Source organism: Anomalospiza imberbis, chromosome 1 (genome assembly GCF_031753505.1).
Source record: "Anomalospiza imberbis isolate Cuckoo-Finch-1a 21T00152 chromosome 1, ASM3175350v1, whole genome shotgun sequence".
Taxonomy (NCBI): domain Eukaryota; kingdom Metazoa; phylum Chordata; class Aves; order Passeriformes; family Viduidae; genus Anomalospiza; species Anomalospiza imberbis.
This window is the reverse complement of record NC_089681.1, coordinates 43,765,826-43,792,208: the sequence shown is the minus strand read 5'-3', so window position 1 is coordinate 43,792,208 and position 26,383 is coordinate 43,765,826. Positions and strand designations below refer to the sequence as shown.

The window sequence follows — 26,383 nt, the reverse complement described above, 5'->3', positions numbered from 1 at the left end:
TATACAGAATACAATTAATAGTGGGTTTTTATAGAACTACCAGAGCTCTGTTCCAACAGTCGCCCATACAGGCAGAGGTATGGTCAGTAAGGGATGCCAAGGGAATCCCTAAAAATAATGCTGCCATAGAAGTGAGGCTGCTAGGGAAATGGTACAGCAGCACTGAGGGCTTAAGAAAAATCACCAAGGGCAAACTGCCCAAGCAGGACTGTTTTTATGTTCATTCTGCAATGGCAAATCCCATAATGCGCTCACAGCACAGAAAAAGGGGAGAACATGGGAGCTTCGCCCAGGTTTGCAGCTTTGAGTCATTCAATGCACAGGAGAAAGTGGCTACATGTGACGTGTGCATCTGGTGACATAAAACGTGTTTATACCTGGGCAGCAGAGCGTGGTGTAGAGTGAGTGCCCCAAGCTAGTGATGACCTGAGCTTGCGCAGTCCTCTGCAACCAAGGACTTCAGGGATTAATCAGTGGTGACACGAGACAGGATTTCAGGCTCTGTCAGCACCCCAGGTCCCACAGCAGCTCAAGGACAGGAGCCTTAGCGAGAGGGAGGACAGGGGATATACACCTCTAACAGACCAGGAGAGATCTAGTTGATTGTATTGCACCTAGAGGAGGATCATGTCCAAGAGCATTAAGTTTCCACTTTCCAAAGAGAAGAGAGCTGCGGTTTCAGGTCCCAACCCTGCCTCTATTCTTTATTCATATTTATAAGTAGTCATGGTGACTAATCAGGAGATTTATGTCAGGCTTGGTGACTGCTATACATAATATATATATATAAATAATATACCTGCTTGTTTAGAACAGCACTTTCCTTATCAGGAGATGGACATATTTTGATTTGGGCTACAGCCCTTCACTCCCCCTGCATGCAGTGAATCTATCCTGTATCCTGCAGATATTTTTGCTCAGGCTGGACCCAACTGACTGAAGCATTCAAAAAATTAAATATATTTCTTTCCCTTCTTAGGAGAAGGGAGCAGAGATGCGCCCTAGACAGACCTGCTCATGGTGAATGAGATTTTTCTTAACTTGTGAAAGCAATCTGCATCTCTCTGTCCCTCCCCTTACCTCCCTGTGATACACATCCTGCCTCCAGACACATTTCGTCCCTCTCCCAGTTGTGAGGGTTGGAGGCAAGGAAATCCCAACCGTCTCAAATCCAATGGCAACTACTGTGTCAGATTCTGCCCTGCTTTATGTCTCATAAACATGTATTAATGAGTCCTTCCACAAACCCTTCCACAACTACTGTTGCGCTGTAGTAAACTTTCTCTTGGCCTGGTATCAGCGAATGAAGCTTCAGCACAAAGGAATCTGGCACAGCAGAAACTTAGCTGCATAACACCTTGACGGTTGTAGAGTTGACATTTCCCTCCACTGCCAGTATGGAAGGAAGTGAGAACAGGCAACGTGCAACCTTACAGCACAACATTGTTTTGTCTCCGATTTCCTCCCCATCCAATAAATGCCTCAGAAACTTTCTGCAAAGCAGGAATATTTGTGCATGGTCTTGCACTTAAAAGCATATCCAAATTATAATGGAACACTCTCCTCCAAAGCAAAGATAATAGGGCTTGGGAAAATAATGTTTTAGATGAACATCTGCTAGAGACTGGCAAGCTGTCTGGCAACAAATTCTTTGGGGAAACACAGCACGATACTCTTGCTGAAGGGGAGCAAGTGAAATTATAAGACAGGAAAAAGTAACATGTCTTGAGAGGTTAAATGCAAACTCCTGATTACTCCTCTCAATTATCCAATCTTTGCAAAATTCACTGTTTGAGAAGTGCTTATTTCCAAATTATACTGAGATGAGCAAGAGGATAAGTCAGTGAAATTACTAAATGAAAACCAACCCTTTTATATAACACATGCAACCCCACCAATTTAGTACAACAAATTCTGTACGCATTTGAAGTATCATGAAAATAGTGTCTTTAATATACAGTTCATATACTTACAATACGCAGTTTAAATTTGTTCATATACATTACAGGGATATTTATTTGCACCTGGTTTAAATAACAATCTGCCTCCAGCCTTTTACACAAAAGCCCAAAACAGCACAAATTCCACAAAACCCATGCTTCGTTTTATAACGGAAATGTACTAAGCCAAAGTTTTGGGGCTTTTTCTTTTTTTATTTTTCCCAAGTGTTATTTTTTTGACATACCCGAAGTGAATCTAAAGAGCTAAGAACAAACATATTTTTAATACAATTCAGAAGATTGTCCAAGTCAAGAGAATCACTCTGCAGATTTTCACACTGAAAATTTGGTTATTACACACAAAAATTGTGAAGTCTGAACAACTCCTGGACTACCAGGAGTTTAAGACATAACAAAAAGGAGAGTCATTTATTGCTAGGTCTCAACAAGGGGCCTGCATTTCTCCACTGCCCTGCCATCCCTATAAATAAAAAGGACAATTCCTCTTGCTTATTAGGATTTAATCTATATCTTCTGGTTTGCATACAGGAATGCTGCTATTTCAAAGCATCAGAAAAAGGAGCCAGGAGAGCTGGGCTAAGCTGTAATCCTCTCACAGGGCTGGTGTTTGGCTGTTAAGTACCATGGTGTGACCTCCTGCCTGGCCTGCAGGCAGGACTTGGCTTGCCTGTGTTAAAGGCAGTCAACCTGCTGGGAAGCACACAAGAAGCTGGTGCCAGCACAATTTGTTTTGTGGGGGGACAACCAAGAAGTTGATTCAAGATGAAAACATAAGAGAAAACAATTATTTATAGACAGGTTTGAAACACAGAGCTTTTTCAGGCAGCTTTGCCTGTTTACGCTGTTTCTCTTGAAGCTGTTGTTGTGGAATAAAGTTCTTTTAAGTGGCAAGTAAACCTGTTCTATTAGAAAATACACAGCAATACACAGCAAATTCTAACCCTTGCTTCTAGCTGAAAAGAACAGTGCAAAATGTATTTCCATTCTAATTTTGGATGAACCAAATGCTTTCTGTCTAAGTTTCTAGCCATAGGCAATTTTTACAATACAGCAAGAATAAGAATGCAAATATGCACTTTGAGTTGCTGTCAACACAGCTTTGGTTAGCCAGGCAGGCAGCAAGACAAAGAAACATCATCCTAGGCACAATGAGCATTTGAAAGAAACTAGCATTTCCCCTCAAGTTTCCTCTCCATCCCTTCCCTGCACAATTTGGTGTCCACCTCCAGGAAAGCCTCCATGCCAGAATCCAGCTTTTACTGCTGAAGGCAGCATCAGTCATTGTGCCAACACATGACAGTTGCATAGAAAGGATGTGTTTCCTGGTGCAGGGCAGAGAGACAGCTCCATACAGAATGACATGACATGTTTTTTGCTACCAAAACCCCCAGACAAACTAAAACCCCAAGGATATCACACAGCTCAGGAACTGGTAACCAAGTAAGCACCAGAGGCCTTACATTTATTTAATCTGAGGGAAGAAATCCAAGGTTAGGACTGGCCTATTTTAGAGGACTGCCTTGAAAATAGAAGTGATTTTAGGCCCACTCTGGCACAATGCTCAATGGTTACAGCTCTCAGGCCCCAAAGACAATCAACAGAACTCCCATCAACATGGCTGGACTCCACTACTGTCCAAAACCAGATTGGTTTTCCCCACTGCTGACCTCCGTGCAGTGCTTGGGAGTTGCCATAGCCTGGCTACCTACTGAAAGGTACCCATTTCCATAACCTAGGATCCAAAGGCTGAGCTACAACATTCCACACACCCAGTTTGCTCATCATTCTGCTGATTTCACCAGAGCAGACACTTCACTCCAGCTTGAGTACCACAGCAGGCAGATTGACACCGAAGCCATATAATTCACAGAACACAAATGTTAGGAACACCTAAATCCCCAAAAATGGCTTGGAAAGTGAAGGTGATGAGTGGCTAAGGGCAAAAGAAAAAGTTTAATGCTAATACATTATGCATAAAAGTAAGTAAGCAGTGCCAAGCAGAACGAGACAGCTGGAAGGCCATCAATAGCAAGTCTGCAGTTAGAGATTTTAGCTGTCCTTTGGCACACGGGCTCAGCTTCTGCAATCAATGCACATTTCTAAGCCTTTCTGTGGGCCAGTTCTATTTTGGTTTAAGCACATGGGATGTTAATGCAGCGTGGTCATGAATGCAAATTCCACCAGTCTCTTGCAAGAATAACCACTTCAAGCAGGTAAGCAGAGATAATAAAATAGGTATGAATCCACAGTCAAAGAAAACTACTTTCTCAGGGATGTTAATATTCTGGGGGGTGTTAGCAATATTTAATGTTAATATTACCAAGACTGCATCTTTTTTAGGGTTTTTTATCTAGAATTAACAAGCTGAGCAAAACAATGGCAAGTACCTGACATTAAAGATTAGGCCCTTTCATATTTGAACACTCATTTGACAGAGTGAGGTTTAAAAGGCCATTGGTTTCAACTTGCATGTGGTCTACCAACAAACATACACATCTGAACAATATTTGAATTTGATCTAGTCTTATTTAAAGCTAAAATATTTTAGAATGCTAATTAAAAAGCATTTGGAGAAAGCTATTGATCTGTTGCTTAAAGTCAATACATTACGAAAAACAGGATTATAAACTCTTGGGGGTTTTTCTGTTGGGATATTTGTTGGCTCTATAGTATCCACAACAACTGGGATTTGCTTTCTAGTTGGGAACTGGTGGTTTGCATTACTGGAAGACAAATAATGCATCTTGGCTTTGGCAAGGCAACATGACATGAAATGTGTCCCAACAACAGAAAGCTCTATTTGCTAATAAATTCTTTTTAATGAGTCAATATGGTCGAGAAAACAGGCAAATCTAGCATTTTTGTCTCTGCTCTGTATTTTTTCTTGATGCTCCCAACTACATGCCCTACAATGGAGATATTTTTTAATACAACAAAAAGTTAAGCAAGGCAGGTGATGGTTTTCTCCTGGCCAGGGCTCTGCTCAGCAGTAAGTGAAGATGAAGTTGCTCTAGCATTCCTAGCCCTGTTCACCTGAGGATCCTGGGCATGCACACTTGCTGAAGAGGAAGGGATAACACAGACTGTTTCCTGAGGATCTCCACAAATCCTCTAATCCAGTATATAAAGGCAGGTATATAAAGATCCTGGGGTTATTTAGACACATTTCAGAGAGCTCTGTCAACTACAAGAGGACTATCAAAAGTTAATGCTATTCCTAGCCTTTTGAGCAGTTAAATTTAAGAGGTCTCCAGGGGCAGACTAATGCCCATTTACCATCTCTGCACTCCCTTTTAACTGCTACTTCCATGTGACATCTATTGCAGTGAGTTTTTGCAGCTGGGCAACTGAATTAGCACATCCTTTGATGCTACAGCTCCTCCCACTTTGACACCCACATCCTCCTAGCCCACTGCAAACAAGACAGGTGAACTGAAAAGATCACAAGCATTTCCTGTGGCATGGCCCAAAACCTCCCTCAGCCCGTTCTCAGCAGCATGCCATGCTCTGTTTCCAATCCCTCCCACCTTGCCAGCACTTTATTTCAAAGGCATGACACAGGAGCACTATCACCTTCCTTCACAGGTCTGACTGCAGGAAGAGGAGAGCAGAGCAAGTGCATTTTCAGACAATCAGAACAGCAGCAGAAGAAACACAAGGAGTTGTTACCTTTCACCACAGCATGGCTCCTGCAAGGGCTGTGCTAGCAGGCTGCTGCAGCAGGCAGGATCTACTGAGAAAAGAGCCTGTGCACTGAACTGCTTTTCCCATGAGAAAGCTGCATGAACAGAAGTCATGCTATTTACTCCAGTCACCCGACTACAAAAGCAACTTTTGAAATCTACAGGTCATAAACTTTTAATTGGACAGGGCAGAGTGGCTCAGTAGAAAATCCCCCTTCTCCCTCCCCTCTGGGCAACGAGCTAAGCATGACTCTTGGTTTAAAAACATTTAACTCTTTTTGCTCAAAGTAACATGGAAAATGCATCCACGTTACAGACAGTCAGGAAGATACAGTTCATAAAAATGACGCTGCAAGAATAGCGTATTAGTGGCACTTCACAGCAATTCTTAACATTTTCAGATGTAGTGTCAAAACCAATGCTTTTGTCTATCTGCAAGTCACAGCATGTTGCCAAATATTATGTGAACAGAAATAATCCCGTAAGAAATACCTTTTTTGCAGTTAACACAAAACTGTAAACTGGATTGGTGTGTGTCTTTCAGCATCAAATTGTTCAGTAATAAATACGACTAAGTCTTAACAGACTATGGAGTCAAAGTTCCCTTAGTGTCCTGTTTTTAGCAGCTGTTGAATGTTCAGGGATGCACAAAAGCACACCTCTGCAGATTCTCTACCTTTATTATTGACATAGAAAAAAAAGTCCATTCACCACTGAAAAATGTTTATCTGCATAGTAAGAATTTTCCTACTACTATTTACAAGAAGGATTTTTAGTGCAAAAAAACAGGAAGTGACATATTAGCTCAAATGTATCAAGTATACAGTTTCACTAAAAACTAGCCAGCATCACATCTTGGGCCGCCAGCCATTAATGAACTGTAGTATTTTCTTAACCTGCAATTTGCTTAGCTTGAAGTCTTCTGATAGGATTTCTTCTGTAAGCTGAACCAGTAAATTGCCATCAATCTTCTCTGTGACAAAAAATGATATGACATCTTCTGACAGACCAATAAACCTCAACGATTTAGACACTTCCTCTATAGAGAGTCCAGAAAGGTCTGTGGGTGGCTGCCAGGGAGAGCCATCCCCACAAGACCTTGGTGCTAACTGGAGGTGGAGGGGAGATGAGAAGGGGTAAGACACAGAGAATGCATCCTGCATGCCCTTTTTAGCCAGATACTGATCTTCCAAGACGACTGGAGAGCCAGCTTTTAATTCCTCCTCGGCACCATCTATTTTCAGTGGCAAGGGACACATGTCTGTAACTGTCTTATCTTCACTTGACTTCGGTGCCCGAGGAGGTAAGGCAGGACATGAATGGCTCTGCTTTGTGTTGCTGACTCCCAGAGTTTTCTCATCAGTGCAGTCTAGAGAGTAACTTGCTGACTTTGGACAGCTGGAGATGGTGTTTGTGAACTCTGCTGGAGTCAGTGGGGAGTACCCTGTTGGGAGCTCACATCCATCGAAGTCAAAAGTCAAAGGTGCTGGACAGTTTCTCTTTGGTGTACCTGGAGTCTTCTGTCTGGGATAACTGTAGCTCCTGCTTGGATCAAGCAGGAAATCACTCCTATTCAGGCCTTCAGCAGTTCCTGAAAAATGGTTTGGCCAAGATAACCTTGAAGGCAGAGCTTCAGCTGAGGGGCTTCCCAAGGGCATTGTGCTCTCAGGCTCTTTGGATTCAGTTTTCATCATGTTACATGGGTAGCAGGAAACAGGTGTGCTCTCAGTCAGGTTGGTGTTGTCGCTCTCCGAGACATTACTTAAGGAACAAAGCAGAAAGGATGTTAGTAAGAGAAAAATTGGCATTTCAATGAACTCATAAATCATCTGATAGAAGGTGACCGTCACAAGGAAAGAATCTTCTTTCCTCCAGCAGAACTTTTCACATTTGAATTAACATGTTTGAATTAATCTATTGAGAGTTCCTTCACCCCTTCTACAAGCCTGACAAGATGCTGATATATCCAAAAGCCCCATGCCTTGTTTTTTCAAGGTCATAAAAAAGTTGATTCCTCAATTCAGTTCTGGGTCATCTCACAAATACTGTTTTTCATTGCTGAATTTCTGAGGGATACCACCACGGATAAAAAACAGTGTCACATACACTAGATAGATATTCTAATCCAGCATTTTTCTACATATATGTACCATAGATGTGTCATGGTATGCAAAAGCTCCTACGAGGGCAGGTCACCACTGCCCTAGGCCATGTGAACCAGTGCAGAGTACAGAGACAACGGAGTGAGTCAATGCTCACTGCCAAAGGAAGAGTTTTAGCTGGAAGGGAAAGCAGACCTGGCTGGATGTGCTTTAAGCTTACCCAGAGTAACTTTTTGGTGTGTCTGGATCTTTAACAAGCTTTGACGTTAAACACTTGCTCTTCAAAGGCACCTAAAGAAAGTTACCCTGGATCCAATTCTAGGTGGTGAACTAAGCTCAGCCTGTCCAAGGGAACTGATGGTTTATATCCAGGTGTTCCCAAGAGACGGAGATGACAACAAAAGGACACAACCTGTTATCAAAAGCAAATGTTTGCTGATTTTATGCCACCTTCTAAAAAAAAAAAATCTGAAAGATTGTGCTGATCTCTGGAATTTTGGCCAACTAAACCAGAACACTGGAAAAATAATTAGCAGACTTATAAAATCCTTAAAAATCCTTACTCAACACAACAGACAGAAACCAACAGTTGAAAAAAATTGTTTTAATGACTTGCCTCTCTCTCCTGAAAACTAACTGCTCAAATAAAAACTCAGTAGTCACCCCATGACAGCTCAGTGAACTCTGCTTGAGAATGGATCAAGCTATCAAAATAGATCAATGGAGCTATCAAAAAACCAGCAGTTTTCAATGGAATGACACAAAATTACTTCCTCGTGTGCTTACAGTGGATCAGAGAGGCCAATCTGGACTTCCCCAGATCAAATACAAAGTGCAGATGTGTAAAAACAGCCTTAATCTACATCACTGGAAAATATCTGTCCCAACAAATGCCGTTTCCCTCTTTCTAACCATCTCTCAGTCTTTATTCTGTGCCTTCCAAACTTTTCCCCTGTTTATGTCACTAATACAAGTCTGACAGGTAAAGCAGCTGGATGTTTTCGATATGAGACATGGAGTTTTGCCCCCTCAACAGGGATACCCCATCAACTAGTTATTTCTGGCTGCTTAAAGACCAACTGACATACTGCATACAGTGAAAATAATTTTTCACAAACCAAGCCATCAAGCTAAGAAAACAGTCAGTGAGGTGTTTTAAACAACATGCAAAGCAATTAAATTGATCCCATTTCTGTTCTCCAATTCCATACTAGAACTGGAACATTTATTGAGTTCAAAGATTAATGGAATTTCTGAAAACTGATGAAGTAACATTTTAACATTTTCGAAGTGCTTCCTTACTTGGCCTCCACTAAAATGAACTGCCTGGGACTCAGTGTGAAAGGATGAAAGACAAGCCTCAAATACAGCTGAAGTCAGGTATCAGGCATTTTTAGAGGCAGGTAAGGACAAATCATACTGATTTTGTTTCTGTTTAAAATACTGTCTCCAACCCTTCATGGTCCAGAAAACAAGTTTATTGATATAAATGACAAAGCAATCTGGTTATTCTGCACAATGGCAGTTTTCTAGTAGATTCCTCTGCAACACCAGCTCAGCTCTACCAAAATAGAGACATCTGGTCTGGACCCAGCTGGAGATGAATTACTGTGAAAGTCAAGGCAAATCATAGAATCACAGAATTATTTAGGTTGGAAAAGACCTCTAAGATCATCAGTCCAACCATTAATCCAGCACTGCCAAGTCCATACTAAAACATGTCCCCAAGTGACACATCTACACTTTTTTTGAACAGTTCCAGGCATAGTGACTCCAACACTTCCCTGAGCAGCCTGTTCTAATGCTTGACAGCCCTTTCCATGAAGAAATTTTTTCTAACATCCAATTTAAACCTCCACTAGTGCAACTTGAGGCTTTTTCTTCTCATTCTATTGCTTGTTAGTTGGGAGAAAAGACTGACCCTCACCTTACTTTAACTCACTGCATTCTTGAGAAACTTCATTTCTGTTTTCCTAGTTTTTGCCCTAGTTTTTGGTGAATGTATTCTTAGCTACAAAGAGAGAAAGCAGCATTTGGTGGGCCCCTAAAGCTGGGAGGTCTTGTGCTCAGCCTCCTGTGGAGTAGACCTTGACAGAACTACCCAAAAGGCTTTCCTAAAATAAGCAAGCAGCCTTGATCTAGAGTGATCATTGCCAGATCCACAACACTAAGCTTCAAATGTGCAGTATGACTTAGTAAGGCAATTTCAGCATAAGTCGTTATACCAACTGCATCCAGGCTAAAATTAATTCTGTGATGTTTTGGATGAATTTATAATATTCACACAGGTAGCATTGTGTCATTGAAGGGGTACAAAAAATAATAGCAAGAAGACATCCAAGGCAAAAAGGAGATGAGGCTTTAGAATGTGCATATACTTTCTGAAGCCAAAGGAAGGACACTGTACCACTAAGAAAAGCTATGCAGCCACATAATTCAGAATTTACTGTCAACTTTCAGCTAGCCCGGGTGGATTTTCCGGATTGTGGGTTGGGTTTGTGCTGAAGTGTGTTTGATGTGGAAGCTGTCTGGCCCCCTTCTGCTATACCTCGCTTAGCACTCAGTGGTGTCTGCTGGTCTTTCTGTCCTCCATCATCTCTACCCCGTAGGTGTCCATATAGTTAGCACAACACATATCTGGATTACTACACTCTTTTTGTGTCCCTGATTATCAGAGCTAGCTGCACTGCATGCAACGCTGAAATCCCACCCAAAAACTAGCAGTGAGGTGGTCTGGTTTGAAGATTCAAGCCTTTCAAGAAACATGGAGAACTATACATGATCTTTTAACCAGACAGCCTATGTCACCTAAGAGTGATATTACCTCTAGCAATGCATGCAGATGTTTAATATAAACTGCTAAGTCCTATCTAGTAAAACATAGTTTCTGCTGGATCTTTTCTTCCTTTTGAATCTTTCACAACAACTTGACAGGTTAGCTGGTTTTACTGCAAGTCTGACACCACACTGTGCCTTAGAAACACGTGCCTTCAAAAAGAACAGTGCTAAATTTAACTTTCTCAGAAAGTGCTAGCACGGTGCTCCCACAGCTCAAACACATACATGTTGTGCAGTCCTGAAGAGTAGTAGGACAGAGTGGGGCTGGGAGAGCGGGTCTGCTGTCGAGCAGGCTTCACTGTGCGAGGAGGGATGGAAGGACTGGTGGAGGACGGCTTTGAACTCCGTGGTGGGACTGGGGGAGCGTTGAGGAGCCTGCATTCCTCTTTTACCTGTACAAAAGAAGAACATGTAAGCAAGCAGCAAGAAAATCTGGGCAACAGCAGCCTCAACCAGATGAAGCACATCTGGTTCTGCCTTGTTCTTTGAAAGGAAATAATTAAAAAGGGAGGAGAAGAGAGAATGAAAAAGTATATACATTTGCAACACTATGTAGCTGTCAAGGAAGTCCAAAAGAACGCTTTGCCACTGGTAGAACGACCAGCAATCTTCTTTAGGGCACATTTCAGCAGTTTGATAGCCACTCATTTAAAAAGTAGCAGCAATGAAACTATTTAAAAGAACATTACAGTGACAGAAAATCAGACAGACTGTTCCTCATATTATACATTCTGTAAGGAGCAATTCATTACACCTAAACTTCATTAGTGTTGTTTATTTAGATGTAATAAACCAAGCTTATGTAATGAAAAGATCTCAATATACTCTGAGATGTTTCCTGACTTACTTCACCAGTGATAGTCAGTCATCCAACTTAAGATGATTCCCAGCCTCCTCCCTCAGGAATAGTACACTTATCTCATATTTACCAGCTTCTGGATTCAAACTAGGAGCTTCAGTCCTTCTGTTGCTGCCAAAGCGGTGCAGGAAAAGACTGTCCAAAATGTACAAGTGGAAAGGTGTACTCCCAGCCAACAGGTCTGCTCTGTGCAGCAAGACAACCTCACAGCTTAAAACACACAGAGCACCTGAAATTTAGTGTGGTGTGCCTGCATAGGAGCAAAATGTCAGGATCCATCCCCATAAAAATATGATAGAATTAAGGACTTAATCTCATCAGGACATATTTGGGAGAGCAACTTTATTTAGTAAGGCTAGAGGTGAGAAGGCTGCTGAGAATTTGGCTGCCAGGCAGGATTTTTAACGATTCACCACCTGCCCCTGGGCAGGAGGAGACCTCTATGTTCTCCTTGTCTGAAACAGTCTTAGATGCATCAGAAAAAGGAAATTCTTTTTGTGTTTGAAAGTTGAAGTTTATTTTTAAATTTTACAACACTGCAGAACTAAAAGTTATCTTAGTAGTTCTACAACACATAATTAGCAATTAAAGTGATGTAATTTATTTAAAAACAAAATAAATGTAGAACCTTTTGCAATCCACTTCAATGCTTTCAAAATGCAACAACATATTTAGTACTTTTGTGAAATGGAAAACTGGGGACTAGGCCATTGTAGTACATTTTTTTCCCTAATTCAAAACAAGTCAAAATTACAGGAAATGCCCGTCAGCATAAAACACTGAAATAAATCTTTTTCTAAGGGATCTTATTTGGTCTTTCAAGGAAAGGGGAAAAAATGAATCAATTTTATTCATGTTTGTTATTGAATTCAGGCATAAAATTCTTCAACCATTTTAGTATTGTGCCCCAAGGATGCCTGAAGACTTTTTCTCCCCACAAGTCAGAATAGGTAAAGTTAATAGTGAATGCTATTTAATATATATCCATGGGGTTACAGACACTATTCAGGGGAGCTCTTGGAGCACAGCAGATGGTCAAAGGCTTAAAGCTTTTTTTCCAGGGAAGACTGAGGAATTCAAAGGTGCTGGCATAACAAACTCTGCCAAATTCCCTTGCTTGACCCAGATTACAGATCAGACCGAAGCCATAAATAATACCTGTTTGCAGTCCCAGTTGGTCCCGTCACAAAACCACAATTACAGCCGCCACACACAGCCCCCAGGAAACCCAGCAGAGGAATAAAAAGGAGAGCTTTTGCAGATTAAACTGACAACAGCAAGGGGAAACTTCAGGAAAGCCATGCTCACTAGGTCCAAGAGAATGGCAATGAAATAAATGCAGAAGATGAGTGGAACAACCACGGTGTGACAGGACAATGACCTTGATGGCTGCTGCTCTTAGCTGGAAATACTCTTTGCCCTAGATGTCACATGGCTGTCAGATACAGATAATACACTTACACTGCACAACCTGAAACTTCTATTCGACATTGAGCTCTCTCATGCTCCAATCCTCCTTCCTGTGACCTAGGAATGGTGACCTGTTTCCAACGGCATGAGGTGCTATATTGATTTTAAGACCTCTGCTCCTTTTCCTTGCTGCCAGCCCAAGCCCTGCCAGCACCACCTGGGCCCTGGGTTATTGCTGAATCTGGGCATCATGGGTGTCCATTGCAGTGACCAGCTCTAAGGCTGCCTGGATAAAATGTGCCCAGTCACCAGCCTGACTGCAAGCGTAACACAGAGCAGTTCCACACTCCTCGCCCATGGGAGCCTGAACTTCCGGCGCACTCCATTAGGGATGTGCTTTGTATCAATCAGGAAAACAGCTTCTGATGTTATGTAAATTAGTGTTTGGGGAATGAAGAAATTACTAATTTGCAGGCCTTCTGCCTTCATGCTACTTTGATTTTCTGAAAGGCATTCAGAAAATACACATAATGTATCACAATGCTCCATCCTGCTGCAGAGAAGAAAACCAGAACAGCTTCTGAAATACCCAGATGTCCTTTCCCATCCTGCAAACAGCTCCTGAACACACATTTTAAATTTAGTGCAAAAATACAATTGCTGGCCAACGTTTACACAGAAATGCTATGGAATATCATTCTAGAGGGAGTGATGACTAAACCGCATGTTCACCAGCAGCTCCTGAGATCTACTTACTCTATAAATACCTACATGGAAACCATGCAAACACCTCCTCAGCCCCAGCCCACAGATGAATTCTGTAGGTCACTGATACTCACTCCAAAGCTGTTCCAGGAAGCCATAAAAGCAAGTCTACATTATTATAATCTATAAAAATGTAGGATTTTAGTTTTGTTTTATTTTTAATGGGGCTACACCCCCTGCCCACCGCTAAATCCCAGCTAATATCTTTAGCAGAAGTTACTTCTCCAAAATGGCTAGAAAGCTACACTGAAATTGCTGACAGCATTCACACATTACCTCAGTAATTTAAGACACACATGACAAAATTGCACACTCTCCAAAATAACTCTAAAGGGCAACATACACATCTACCCCAAGTGTCACCCGGCTGTCCCCAAAAGGGACTCATGGGGATTCCCCAGGTATGAGGGTCCACAGTGAGGCTGTGTAGGTGCTCCACAGCTCTCCCAGCACTTCAGTGCCCACACCTCAGGGGTAAGACCCTTATGTCTCAGGCATGACCCAGGCGATCGGCACCCCCATGCCACAAGGGCTGCCCTCACCTTGTTGTGGGGGCAGCCTTCCTCCCCCACCACCCACTTCCCAACACTCCAGCGCTCCTCTGACCCTGCGCAGAAGCAGTTCAGCTCACGCAAATCAGCAGGAAACAAATAATTTTCCAGATCCAGACCTGGCTGCCTGCCCAGGCACAGGAGTGCCAGAGCCAGCACAAAAGGGAAGCCAGGACGATGTGTCTGGGAAAGGAGGAGGAGGAGGTGGAAGAGGGTGGGACTAGACCCATTCCAGTTAAAGTCAGCATAGGCTGCCAGGGAGCCTCATCTCCATATGGTGCTGCTGGGCACTTGTCCAAGAGTCTGGACAAAGTGTCAGTGCATACCTGACCTCAGAGGCAAGGAAGTGCTCTTGGGCTCCTGCACTTAACACTGCATGTAAACACTTTGCTAAGAAGACATAATGTCTTGCCTTTCCTGGCTGCTCCAGCTGCTGCATTTGCTTTTCAGGGAAGTTTTGGTGGCACAGTCCAAGGGCTGTAGTTGGGCATTTTGTGCCTGCAAGTGTCCTCCTCCCCTCTCCTTGCTGCACCTCCCCAGGAAGCGCAGAACCTGGCCAAGGGCATCCCCACAGGAATCCACTGCAGGCTGACCCAGCATGAACGAACACATCTTAGCTTTCAACCAGGCTGTGACCAAACTCATGAGGGCAAGGCTACAGCCAACAATACTGGACTGTTAGATGGCAATAGGAAAGGTATAGGATCATCATGGTTTGCTGCAGTTTTGTCTCAAATTTAGTCTTAATTTACTGTACAGCCATGCTCTTGGAACCACCATAGGACTTGCAAGTAGAATGGTATTTTTTTTTAATTCCAGAAAAACTCCTGCAAAACAAATTTGGTAAATAACGATATACACCAAGATTCATGCTATATATGTATGGTAGACATTTTGCTAAAGATTCCTAGACACACTTTCCTGTGGGAATCTTCTTTCTTCCTTTCTTTTCTTTTTTTTTTTTTTTTAATAAGGCTTAGTACTACGTCAAGAGACCACAGAATGGGTGGATTCTCCAGCCAGTCCACATAAGCTCCTGTTGATAAAATACATTTACATTTTTCCTTCCTAAGTCTCCATGACATTTCAGGTTTGGAGAAGTGATTTCTCCCATGAGTTTTCATTAAAAACCTTAGGCTAGTAAACATGCTCTGTTTACAACTTAGTCCTCTAGAAGGCTCATTTATCAATTCTGCAGACCTCCTATTTAAACATATTTTCTTTCAATAAGCAGTACTGAGCGGTTAGTTCAGGTCTAGTTTGATAAAGGACAATGACGCAATATTCTTCAAAATCTGCTTTAGGGTCATAATAGAGAAGACAATCTCTCATTAACGAACTGTTAATTGAAGACACACTAAGGCAATCTGAGGCATTTCCAAGTGGGTCATGCCCCATACACTCTGGCCACAGAAGATATGAGAAAACATGGAGGTCACATGGAGAGATGATGTGGAAAGCAACAGAATGAAGTGACTCAGCAATTCTTGTTTGTGTGAGCAAGAAACCCAAAATAAATATCACCTGAAAGCATCAGGATTAAGCTATTAGATCAATAATATTAAACACACTCCTGTGATTTTTAAGACATGACTTACACATGTTAGGAAACTAGCTAAAGTGGCACATCTTGCAAAGTTTGACTGTTCCCTTGCCCTGTATGTGCCCCTCCCTTCTCCACCACATTCCCTAAAACGATCTGCATGCAAACTCTTCACCACCTAAAAAAAGAAAAAAAACAAACACAAATAACCCCGACTTACTGCTTCTGATTTGGGAGGCACTGGAGGTGGAGGTAGGGAAACATCTGAAGACTTTGTGTTTGTTCCGACAGTTGCAGGCACAGGAAGAGACGCAGTACCACACTTTGATCGGAAAGATCCTCTGTAGTTGTCACACTTGTTCTTCTCGAGCGAGCACGAGAGAGGCTGATCACCGCCCTTTCCAGATCCTTGGTCCAACCAGAGCTCTTCATAAGGAAGTTCCGGTTTCGTAGGCAGAAACATCGATTCTTCGCTAACTTCAGGGAAAAGGTAATCACTGCTACTGTCCCCGGACTCCTGGTACTGAAGAGCATCGTGAGAGAACAGGGCCCACTCATTACACAAGTCCCTGCAGCCATGGAGGTTCACCTCGCTGTTCCCATGCAAGTTGTTCCCATAGACACACACGGAGAGCCGGTGGAAGGACTGCGTGAGCTCGTCCCGCGCGTAGCTGAGGGAGTTTGGCACGTGGCTGTGCCCCGCGCACCGGCTCTTCTTCGGGCTCTTGCAGTCGTCATTCCAGTCAGTCTTTACATCTCGCACGGCACGGGAATACTCATCTATGTCAAACTGTTCCTGGCATATATTAAACCAGTGCTGGATGAGGGGTTCGTGCCACAGCTCCCCCTTCACCACGCTATCAGGTAGAATAAATTTCGGAAGCGTCAAGTGCAGGGGAAAATGCATGGGAATGATTTTGTTTCCACGAAGCACGCAACAAACTACCACGGTCTTGGTCTGAATGTTGACAAACTTGTACCTGTGCCCCTCACGGATAAAATGCAGGTCATAAGGGTTTCTTGGCGTAGGACTTGGCACAGTCACATTAACAGGCAGCCTGGTTTTTTCTACTATATTGCGAATTGTGTGCTCACCTTCTTGCATCTGCACCTCCAGTGGGCTGCGGGTGCTGAACTTGCCCTTACACTGGAAAGGGAGACTGATGCTCTCGTTGGTCCTGTGGTTCATGCAGATGAGGCAGGGCATCTTGCCTCTGCCTAGCTTACTAATTGAATTAAGCTTCCCGATTTTTTTGAAGATGGTGTTGAGCCGTGACTTCTCCTTAGAAGATTTTGCATAAAGGATTTCTGCTTGCCCCATTAAAGTGAGCTCATCCCCAGTACTAAGGGTAATGTTGTAAACTTCAGTGTCTTCATTGCATTCACCTGAAGCTACCTGCAAAATAATAATAAAAAATTGGATTTTCCCCCAATGAAGACAATACTTCAAATCACATCGTATCACTTGAGACTAAACTTACAAGACTATGTATTGGAAAAAATGAAAGTAGCTGTATTTGAACAGCTGACTGGTCAAGTGCGAGGTGCTTAAGCTGAAGCTCAGCTAAATAACCTTTTTAAATTGTTCAGCACATTCCTGCATCTTACTTGAGAGGAAAGAGCCACCTGAAACTGCCAAAGAAGGCATGAGAACAAACATAAACATTTTTTAAAGAAAGGGCAAATCCACATATCCCAGTTATATCCCCATATAGTAGTTCAAATAGCTGCTTGTGTCATACAGCTATGACAGACCATGTCTGGATTCCCTTGGGTATCTTTTCCCACCTTTGTGTTTGCTGTTTGTTAGAACTTATTTGCCAGGCTCTTGAGGGAAACAAACTTCTTTCACCATCTTCAGCTCCCTGATGAGCAGAAAAGGTGATTTCATCATTACAGATGAAGCATATCCCTTTGATATAATTTTTTCCAGGCTAGGGGGAATGACAGATGACATCTATTCCATGAAGGAGAAATCAAGACTATTGGTCTATCCCATACGCCTAACTCCCCCCCTGCTTTGCTCTCCTAGTCATAGACTTCCTTCCTCATTTTGATCATAATTGCAATTTAAGAGATTAAACAACATATGCACAGCCATGTGTGAGCTTTTCTAGTATGGAAATTGTACCAGGAAAAAAACCCCAACAAAACAGATGTCCAAGGCTCATTTGCTCCCGAAGTTATTTCCTTATGACTGAAATAACTCTTTATAGACAAGATTGCTCTGCCTCATATTTGAGTGGTTTAACGTGAAAAGCATTTTCAGGAACCTAACAGAACCCACCCAATTCTTTGGTAGCAGCAGATTCCTACCCATAAATGAAGGTGCACCAGATAAACACTATCGGTCTGTTAAAGACCATTTTATTTGAGAAATTGAACATACTAAAGAAATTGCCAATTAAAACATATGTTAAAATTGTATATCCCTTCCTCCAAAACTCCTAAAGACTTCATGGACATGAGTGAAGTCCAAACTCCAGGCTTCCAACCCTGGTATCATCACACAATACCCACTGCATGAAATCAAAGCTGACATTCCAGTTAGTCAATAACCAACAAGCACAGTGATTAATTCTTCCTCTTGTATTCCTCTTGTAAGACATGACCTGCGATCTCCCTGTATTTGCAGAACTGTGATTATCTTCTGCAAGCCAGAATTGCAGTTGCACAGGAGTAATTGCACAGGCAGCTCAGGCAAGGTGTGCCGCCTTAGCACTTCAGGCTTGGGGTTTCCGGAGAGGAAGTCATTCAAACCCTGAATTATCTAAACAAACACTAATTGGTCTAATCCAGGAAACCACTAGGGTTTATGTTATGTAATACTCATTCACAGCTTGCACCACTGGCCTGGCAGCATTTGAAACACCACAAGGTGAAATGAAAGCACTGGGGGCTCTTTTGCTGATAAGGCCCATGTCATGTCCATTGCTGGCTTCTCCTCAAACTGCCACAGAGCGCTGCACTGGAGCTGCAGCCACAGAGCCCTGCCTTCGAGGGGCTGATAAGGGCTAAGGACACACAGGGCTCTGTGTCTGTACCATGCAATCTCCCCCTTTTCTTTCTGAGAGGGTGTTTTCTCCAAGAATGTTGGTTTCTAGAAATCAACAAGTCCCTGCAAATAGCTGCTTTGACAATGCCAGCTACACTGTTGGACTCTTCACTCAATGCTGCATGATCACAGCTTTTCCTCACGACTTGTGGGACACTGTCCGGAGCAAAGGAGGTGTCACATCCTACAGCTGCGGGAGCTCCTCCTCGACCAACTTACAGTTCCCTGGTGATTCACAGACAAACTAGCCACTGTATGAGGAAACGGTGGGTCAGATGTGAAACCACAGAGGTAACTAAACGGCTGAGCTTTACAATGAAGGTCTTGTGGAGCAGCTACTTATTGATGTCATCCACTTCAACCAGCCAAATAGCAAATGGGCTTTTGGAGTCAACCAACATGTTTAAAGACATGTCTTTAAACTATTTAAATTATTTTCAATTAAAAACATTGGAAAACATTTTTTTCATTGTTAAAAAAATATAGTCACAGAATCATTGCAGGTGAAATAAGGCTGAATTTAACCATGAATCAATGTACAGGTGGGGGAATCAGATACTGGAGAGCAGCATGGTAGAAAGGGAGTCCTGGTTGATGGCAAGTTGAACATCAGTCAGCAGTGCTCTGGCAGCCAGGAGAGACAACTGTGTCCTGGGGTGCATCAGGCACAGCATTGTCAGCATCAGGCAAGGAAGGGGATTGTCCTGCTTTGCTCTGGAGCGGCCTCCAGACCTTGAGTGCTGGGGGCAGTTTTGGGTGCCACAATATAAAAAAGACATTAAGCTCTTAGAAAGCATCCAAAGGAGGGCCTTGAGGATGGTGAAGGGCTTTGAGGAGAAGCCGTATGAGGAACAGCTGAGGTCACTTGGTCTGTTCAGCCTGGAAAAGAGGAGACCTCATTGCAGTTACAACTTCCTCATGAGGGGAAGAGCAAGGGCAGACACTGATCTCTTCTTTGTGTGATCAGTGATAGGACTCACGGCCTGAAGTTGTGGCAGGGGAGGTTTAGGTTCAATATCAGGAAAAAAATTTTCACCCAGAGGGTGTTTGGGCACTGGAACAGGCTCCCCAGGGAAGTGGTCACAGCAGCAAGCCTGACAAAAATTCAAGAAGCAATGGACAATGCTCTCAGGCACATGGTGTGATTCTTGGGGTGTCCTGTGCAAGGCAAGGAGCTGGACTTCATGCTCCTCATGGATCCCTTCCAACTTAGTATATTCTATGATATTTTATGAAAAGAAAGATGAGTCCATAGTTCTAGTTCAGCACTCTGAGAAAAATACTGTTCTGCATTCTTTCTTCTAAACAAAAGTATAAGGTATCAGTTGCTGCTCAAAATTATAATAAAAATCAAAAACATGAAATTAAAAGTCTAAGACCTCAGAAATTTATCTACTAAATTCTATTTAGGTGATGTTAAGATTGCTGACATATCCCACTGGGCTGCTTGTACTTTAAAACTGGTAGGTAAATGGTAGGTAAATATGGTTTCCAGCATATTGGCAACAAAGATATACCATACATATCCTAAATCTCTCTCTCAATACACGTAACATTGCACATATACTGCTCAGTTTTTGTTCTGAAGATTACATTACGCTAAATGATCCTTACTTTGTCCTTGTAGCAATGACATATGAAAATCAGACTTGCTGTGTCTTGTTCAAACATTTCACTTTATCAGCGGCCACAAAACTTTACAGAAAAATCAACAAAGAGCCATGGACTTTAGCTTGGCTTTACACTGCCTTTGGTGAGCTTCACAGGGCCTCCAGAAGCCCAGGAATTAGTCATGCAGAGCATTTCCTAAGAACAGATGGGACAGGAGGAAACGGCCTCAAGTTGCACCAGGGGAGGTTTAGATTGGATATCCGGAATTTTTTCTTTACCAAAAGGGTTGTCATTCACTGGAACAGACTTCCCAGGAAAGTGGTTGTGTCACCATTCCTGGAAGCATTTATAAGATGTGAGGAGGTGGCACTTGGGGACATAGTTTACTGGTGCACTTGGCAGTGCTGGGCTAATGGATGGACTTGATGATCTCAAAGGTCTCTTCTGACCTAAATGATTCTATGGTTCTATGCCAAATAGTACACTTACAGACAACATGAAAGTGCATATCAAAAATTATTCCTAAAAGGAAGAAGGGGTAGCCCCACACCAGACCCATCTCCCTCTACCCTCTAAGCTTTCAGCATCGACCCAGCAGGATGTGCATCTTCACAACTCTGCTGAGAGCATTCTCTGGGCCCCCTCTGCTTCCTGCTATGCAGTTGCTTGTGGGATGTAGCAGAGCCCTACACTATTTCAGACACTTGGACCTGCTAGTGGCAGGTCCCAGCTGGTGAAATTGACACAGCATATCCCTGGTATATGATGGACACAAGACAGCAGTGCACAGTGGCAGAGTTTACGTGGTCCAGATCACAGACTAGTGCAGAAAAAATCAGACATTTTTGCGGTAAACTCCTAAAGTCTCATAATAATTCTGGAAAAGAGGTAACACTCAGAAGGCAGAAAACATCCAAGAGGCTTTCACTCAGCTGCATCACATATCCAAGGAGGGCTTTATACATTTTAACAATAATGTTTCATGCACTGTAAAAACTCCTGCAGTTTTACTTTGCACTTGCCCCTCTTCTGCTCTTCTCAGCCAGTTTTCACTGGTAACAGGTGAGAATAACCAGTGATCCCATCTTTGTGAAAGAGGCAGTGCTTGCCACACTACACTCCCAATGCCATGTAGGAATCAGTAGCAGATATTCAAGCTGAACAATGATCCAGAACTTCCTCCCTGTTGTACTTGCCTTCTCCCTTCTGACTGCCAGCTGTTAATCAATACTATCTGTTCACTGTTGATGCTAGGATACTGACCAGGAAGTTTACAGGCATACAGACACCTTACCAAAAACACTGCAAACCAGCAGTGGTTTAAGTCACTATAATATTTTATATTTTAAGACTCATGCAATTTCAGTAACATTGAAAAGCCACTGAAAAGTCCTGCAGAAGACAGGCATCAGAAAAGCAATGAATGATTATTCAGGAAACTGTTTTTTGGAAAAGCTCGGGTATAATCTTCCTTTTGCTTAAGGAAAGGCTAAATAGCAACAATAGACATTGGTAACACCTGAGTCAATATGCTGTCTTGGACTCCAATTGTTCTAAATTGTTATAATTCAAAGCAGAAGTCGTTAATTGAACACATAAGAACACCTTTATAAAAATGATTTGTGGCTTTATGTAGGTTGGTATAGCTGCTAGATTTTATTCGATTAATGCAAGTATTGCTTTCACTTTAAAAATACAATTAGGATTTTTTTTTTTGTTAGAGCTTTTTGTAACAGTGAAGTCTCTGATTCATACCTACAGCCTATGGTTTTTACTTAGAGCCAAGGGACTAATTTACTTAGGTCCAATTTACTAGGATCAATTGTAGCACTACATATATATATTTAATAGATCATATATATTAGATATATTTTTTTTACAGGTCACAAAAATGGGAAAAGATTTTTAAAATGTAAAACAGTGTCTTCAGAAGAGCTCTTCACAGAAAAAAAATGAGCAAACATTTTCAAGGAAGTTGGCTAAATTCAGTGAGACAGTATCCCATTTTTCTTTTATAAATGTCTGTTTCCCAAGACAGAATCAGCAAATAAAAGTCTTCATGCTAGCATACTTGTATTTCCATCTGGGATATGAGGGACTTTGCCTAATTGCTACATTAACAGCTGGCTTCAGTGCTCTTTAAGGAATGTCTCAAATAAATCAGTGTTCTAAAACTGACCCGAAATGTAGCAGGTAACACTGCAGAGCTGTATCATGAAGTGTCTCTTTATGTGGGACGTCAGGAGCCACCGAGGCAGTGGCACTTGCCATCCAGGCTCCCTTTGGAGCAGGACCCCTCCCACAGGCACTTCAACATAGGCACATAACAGCAGCAGCTCTGCTTCCTCTGCTTCTCTTACTCAAGCCACCCACCTTTTTCCAGAAGGGAGAGAGGCAGCCACAGGACTGCAATACCAACGCAAGACACCGAGGTGTCAAGCCTGTGTGCACTGGGAGCAAAGGGGAAAAAGAAGAAAAAACTCAAAACTGCTTGGAACTGACTCCTGCTGCTTCGTAAGGCTGGCATCAAGCCACAAGGCCACTAAAGCACTAATTCTTGAGGTGAAGTATTATGAATTGCCTGAAAGTCTGGAGCCAAAATCTACACACCACCTCATTTCAAGAAAGCCACTACTGCAGCACTTAAGAATGTCACCGTAAATTACAGCCTACTATATATGTGTTTTCTGGCAACTCAGGGTGAGTTTATCAGAGGCACTAGAATTACAACCAGGAAATCAACTTTGCTCCACTGTACTGCATTGCCATCTGCCAAAAAAAAAAAAAGAAAAAAAAAAATCAAAAAAAGTGCGAAGTTTTCACTACAGATTTCTTTCTGCCAAAATGCACATTGTATGGGCCAGCATGGTTAAATCACTGTGAAAAGAGGATTTCATTAAAAAAGAGGAACAAATCAGGTATCAAAAGTTCACATCAGTCATACAATATCTTTGATAGGTAAGAAAAGAATCATTAAAAGGCTAACACTAACCCATTTCTCCATTCTAGAAAGTGTCTGCAAACAGCTTCACAGACTCTCCAGGGAGACCAAAGATGTCTTCAGAACAAAAATGTTATTCTGGAAGATCTGAAGGGTCCTGCAACACTAAGTGAGCTGGTTTTTAGAGTGAAGGAACTCCTAGTTTGTCCAATGTTCAATCTATCACAAAACACTGCTACTTTTTTAAAGGAACGTTTTGTGAATTGCCCTCAGTATTATTTGGGTGGGGGGGTGGGGGTGTGTTTGTTCCTTGTCTTGTTTTTAAGACCTGGTGCAAATAACTTCCTGGGTGTTTGTACACACTGCCATGTATGTATGAGACCAGAGCAGTTGAAAGCAGAAATCTACTACTGTTGTTTCAGCAAAAGATAGGGTCCTGGGGTAGCTCAACATTCTTAGTATTTTGATCCTACCAATAGAAAATAAAACAATTCTCGTATTTGTAGCATAATGCTGTAACATAAACAAAATCTTCTTAAATTATGCACTGAATATTAATACAAAAAAGGTTCTCACCTATCTGGTCAGTGATGAAAGGACAGAATGCCTCTATTTTTTGATCAGGAAGAGATTAAACTATTGACTGAGTGAAATTCACTTGTCCCCAGAACACTCTAAATTACTATGCCTGTATATGCTGCTGGCCACCACTTGAAACAACCAAGTGGGTACTCAGTGCAGTATGTATGGATAAAAAAGTTACGAAGTACTTTCAGCCATTAAAAAGTTTTATTTAACCTAAAAATTTTGTTTGCTAGTCTCTAAAAAGATACTACCTTTCCCCTCCTAGTGGCACTTGCTTGCATGTATTACAGCTGTTCCTCAAACACCCATCAGCTCCTCAACCACCTGCCTCAGGACACTGCCCAGAAAGCCTATCCAGCTGCAAAACCACAGGGAAGGAAGGGAGAACCATCTCCCCCTGCCTCGCCAGGATAAGGTGGCTGAGTTTTCCGTTTAACAACTATTACGAGAAGCAAATGTAAATAAGCCCCTTGGAAAGGATCTCGCAGTCCACTGCAGCGAGAAGGCAGTTTGGAGAATGGCAGCTGTGAAATCTTGCTAGAGCTGCCAAGGATTTACACTCAGGAGCAAGGCTCACACCAAGTGGAATCACAACCGCGGTGCACTGGCACATGCAGGCACACCTCAACAGCACAGACAAAAGCACGCAGTGACTGTCTGGTCACCTTGGAACTCTACAGTCTCCTTCTTCAAAAATTATCCACTGAAGACTTCAGTGTTTGGAACAAGAAAGAATTCCCAGACTTCAGAGCTCCTTCTCATCTTAAGTGCTTCATCAGATATTTTGGACACTTTTTTTTTTCTTTTTATATCGGATTAGCTACCTTCTGATACTCTCTTCTGAATTTAAACGGGCACACTACCTTGGACAGGAATCAACTGTACTTAGTATTCCTCCCTTTGCTCTAATCAGCTTGACAAAATCTCTCCCATATTAAAATTTTAGCGTACATAATTCTCTTGCATGTAAAGGGTTATTAAACACTTTAATAAATCCTGCTAAGTTCATTTATTTTTTGGAAGATGATAACCTTGGAATAGACTTCTATGAAACTGGAAAAACTGCCAAGAGGAATACTGCCAAGATAACTGTGTAACTAGGTTAAACCTGGATTATTACTACTGTTATTTACATTAAGGAGTATCACTATAAAACCTTTTAAAAATGGATTTGATATCTAACAGAAAGCTATGCTTATTTCTCAGTTTGCTACATATGAAAAAGAGTTTTAAAACCACTCACGGTAAACTGAAGATATGGCATTTTGCATTTAAACAAACCTGTAGACATAATTTTTTGCACTAGAAAATCAAAGCTGCACATTCTACTGTGCCATTCTCTTGGTCATTGATCAGAAGAGAAATAACAGCACAACTCTGGATAAGGCTAGCAGTCACAAGGATTTTTTCTGAGCAGAGATAAAATTTTCTTGTTCCTTTGCCTAACAATACAGAAGTGTTCCAACTTTCTCACGTAGCCTTCATTCATGAAAGCCTCTGTTTTACAGGCTCAGGTTAATGCAGAACACAAATGAAAACAACCTAGTGTCTTGCAAGGTGTGTGTCTTAGTCACTGAGTAAATTAACTGACGAGCTCTTCCACTAACACCTATAAAAATTGTGAACTAGCTGGTGTCTCCCAGCTGTAGCAGCGCAAGAAAAAGGAAAAAGTCATTAAAAGGTTGTTGTACAAAGCCCAACCTGATACACATGGGACCAGGAAATTCCAGGCTGGTTTTGCACCAGCAGAAATCAGCTGGCTTCCCCACAGGGTACACGATGTGGATCTCCACGATTGCACACCAGCTCTAGGATGCTCTTACACCAGTCTGAGATGGTGCTGCTGCTCAAACCAACCAGATAAGCCTGAAGACCACTCTGCTCTCATGGCAGAGCTGACCTACCTTGTACAGTATCACATATATAGGTAGGACAAAGAAGAACAAGTTGTGACTTCATTGTTTCTTGTCACTACACTGCAGTGTGCTTGGTGATAGCAAACCCTCTCGTGGGATCAGTGACCCTTTCATGAGCCCAAGCAAACACACACATGCACACAGAGAACAACTGTGTCTTTTTATTTTGGTGTGGGTTTTTTTTATTATTATTATTTTATTCACAGTGGTATTTAGCTGCAGTAATTTTGAGACAAGCAACCCCATCATTTCACCCTGTGTGCTCTCTGAGAAAAGAGGTTTTCTGGAGAGGGATTTGAGCAGCTGCTGCTTAGCAGAGAATGAAATTCAGACTGCTGGAGGGGGAGGAGAAAGGGGGCAACAAACAACATTTGTTTAAAATCTGGCAGGAGCATCCTAATTAGATGAATTATTGAATGGATCATCAGGATTGCTCCCCAAAGTGCCATAGGGCAGGAGAGCCCTTAGAGGACATGTTGATTTAAGACTGCAAAAATGATCCCAAAGAGCACCATCACCGAATGTGGAACACTAAAGCTCGTTTCTCTCAAAAATCACACTTC

The 26,383-nt window shown here is 42.2% G+C and overlaps 1 protein-coding gene across 1 annotated transcript in view; it reads right to left on the bottom strand.

The window, feature by feature from the left end:
• Nucleotides 1-1,930: 1,930 nt before the first annotated feature.
• GAREM1 (GRB2 associated regulator of MAPK1 subtype 1) overlaps nt 1,931-26,383 on the bottom strand; it is a 102,230-nt gene continuing 77,777 nt past the window's right edge. Inside the window, 3 exon segments of the mRNA XM_068189812.1 lie at nt 1,931-7,405; nt 10,810-10,976; nt 15,933-17,108. Coding sequence (XP_068045913.1) covers nt 6,493-7,405; nt 10,810-10,976; nt 15,933-17,108 — 2,256 coding nt within the window. The 3' untranslated portion in view covers nt 1,931-6,492.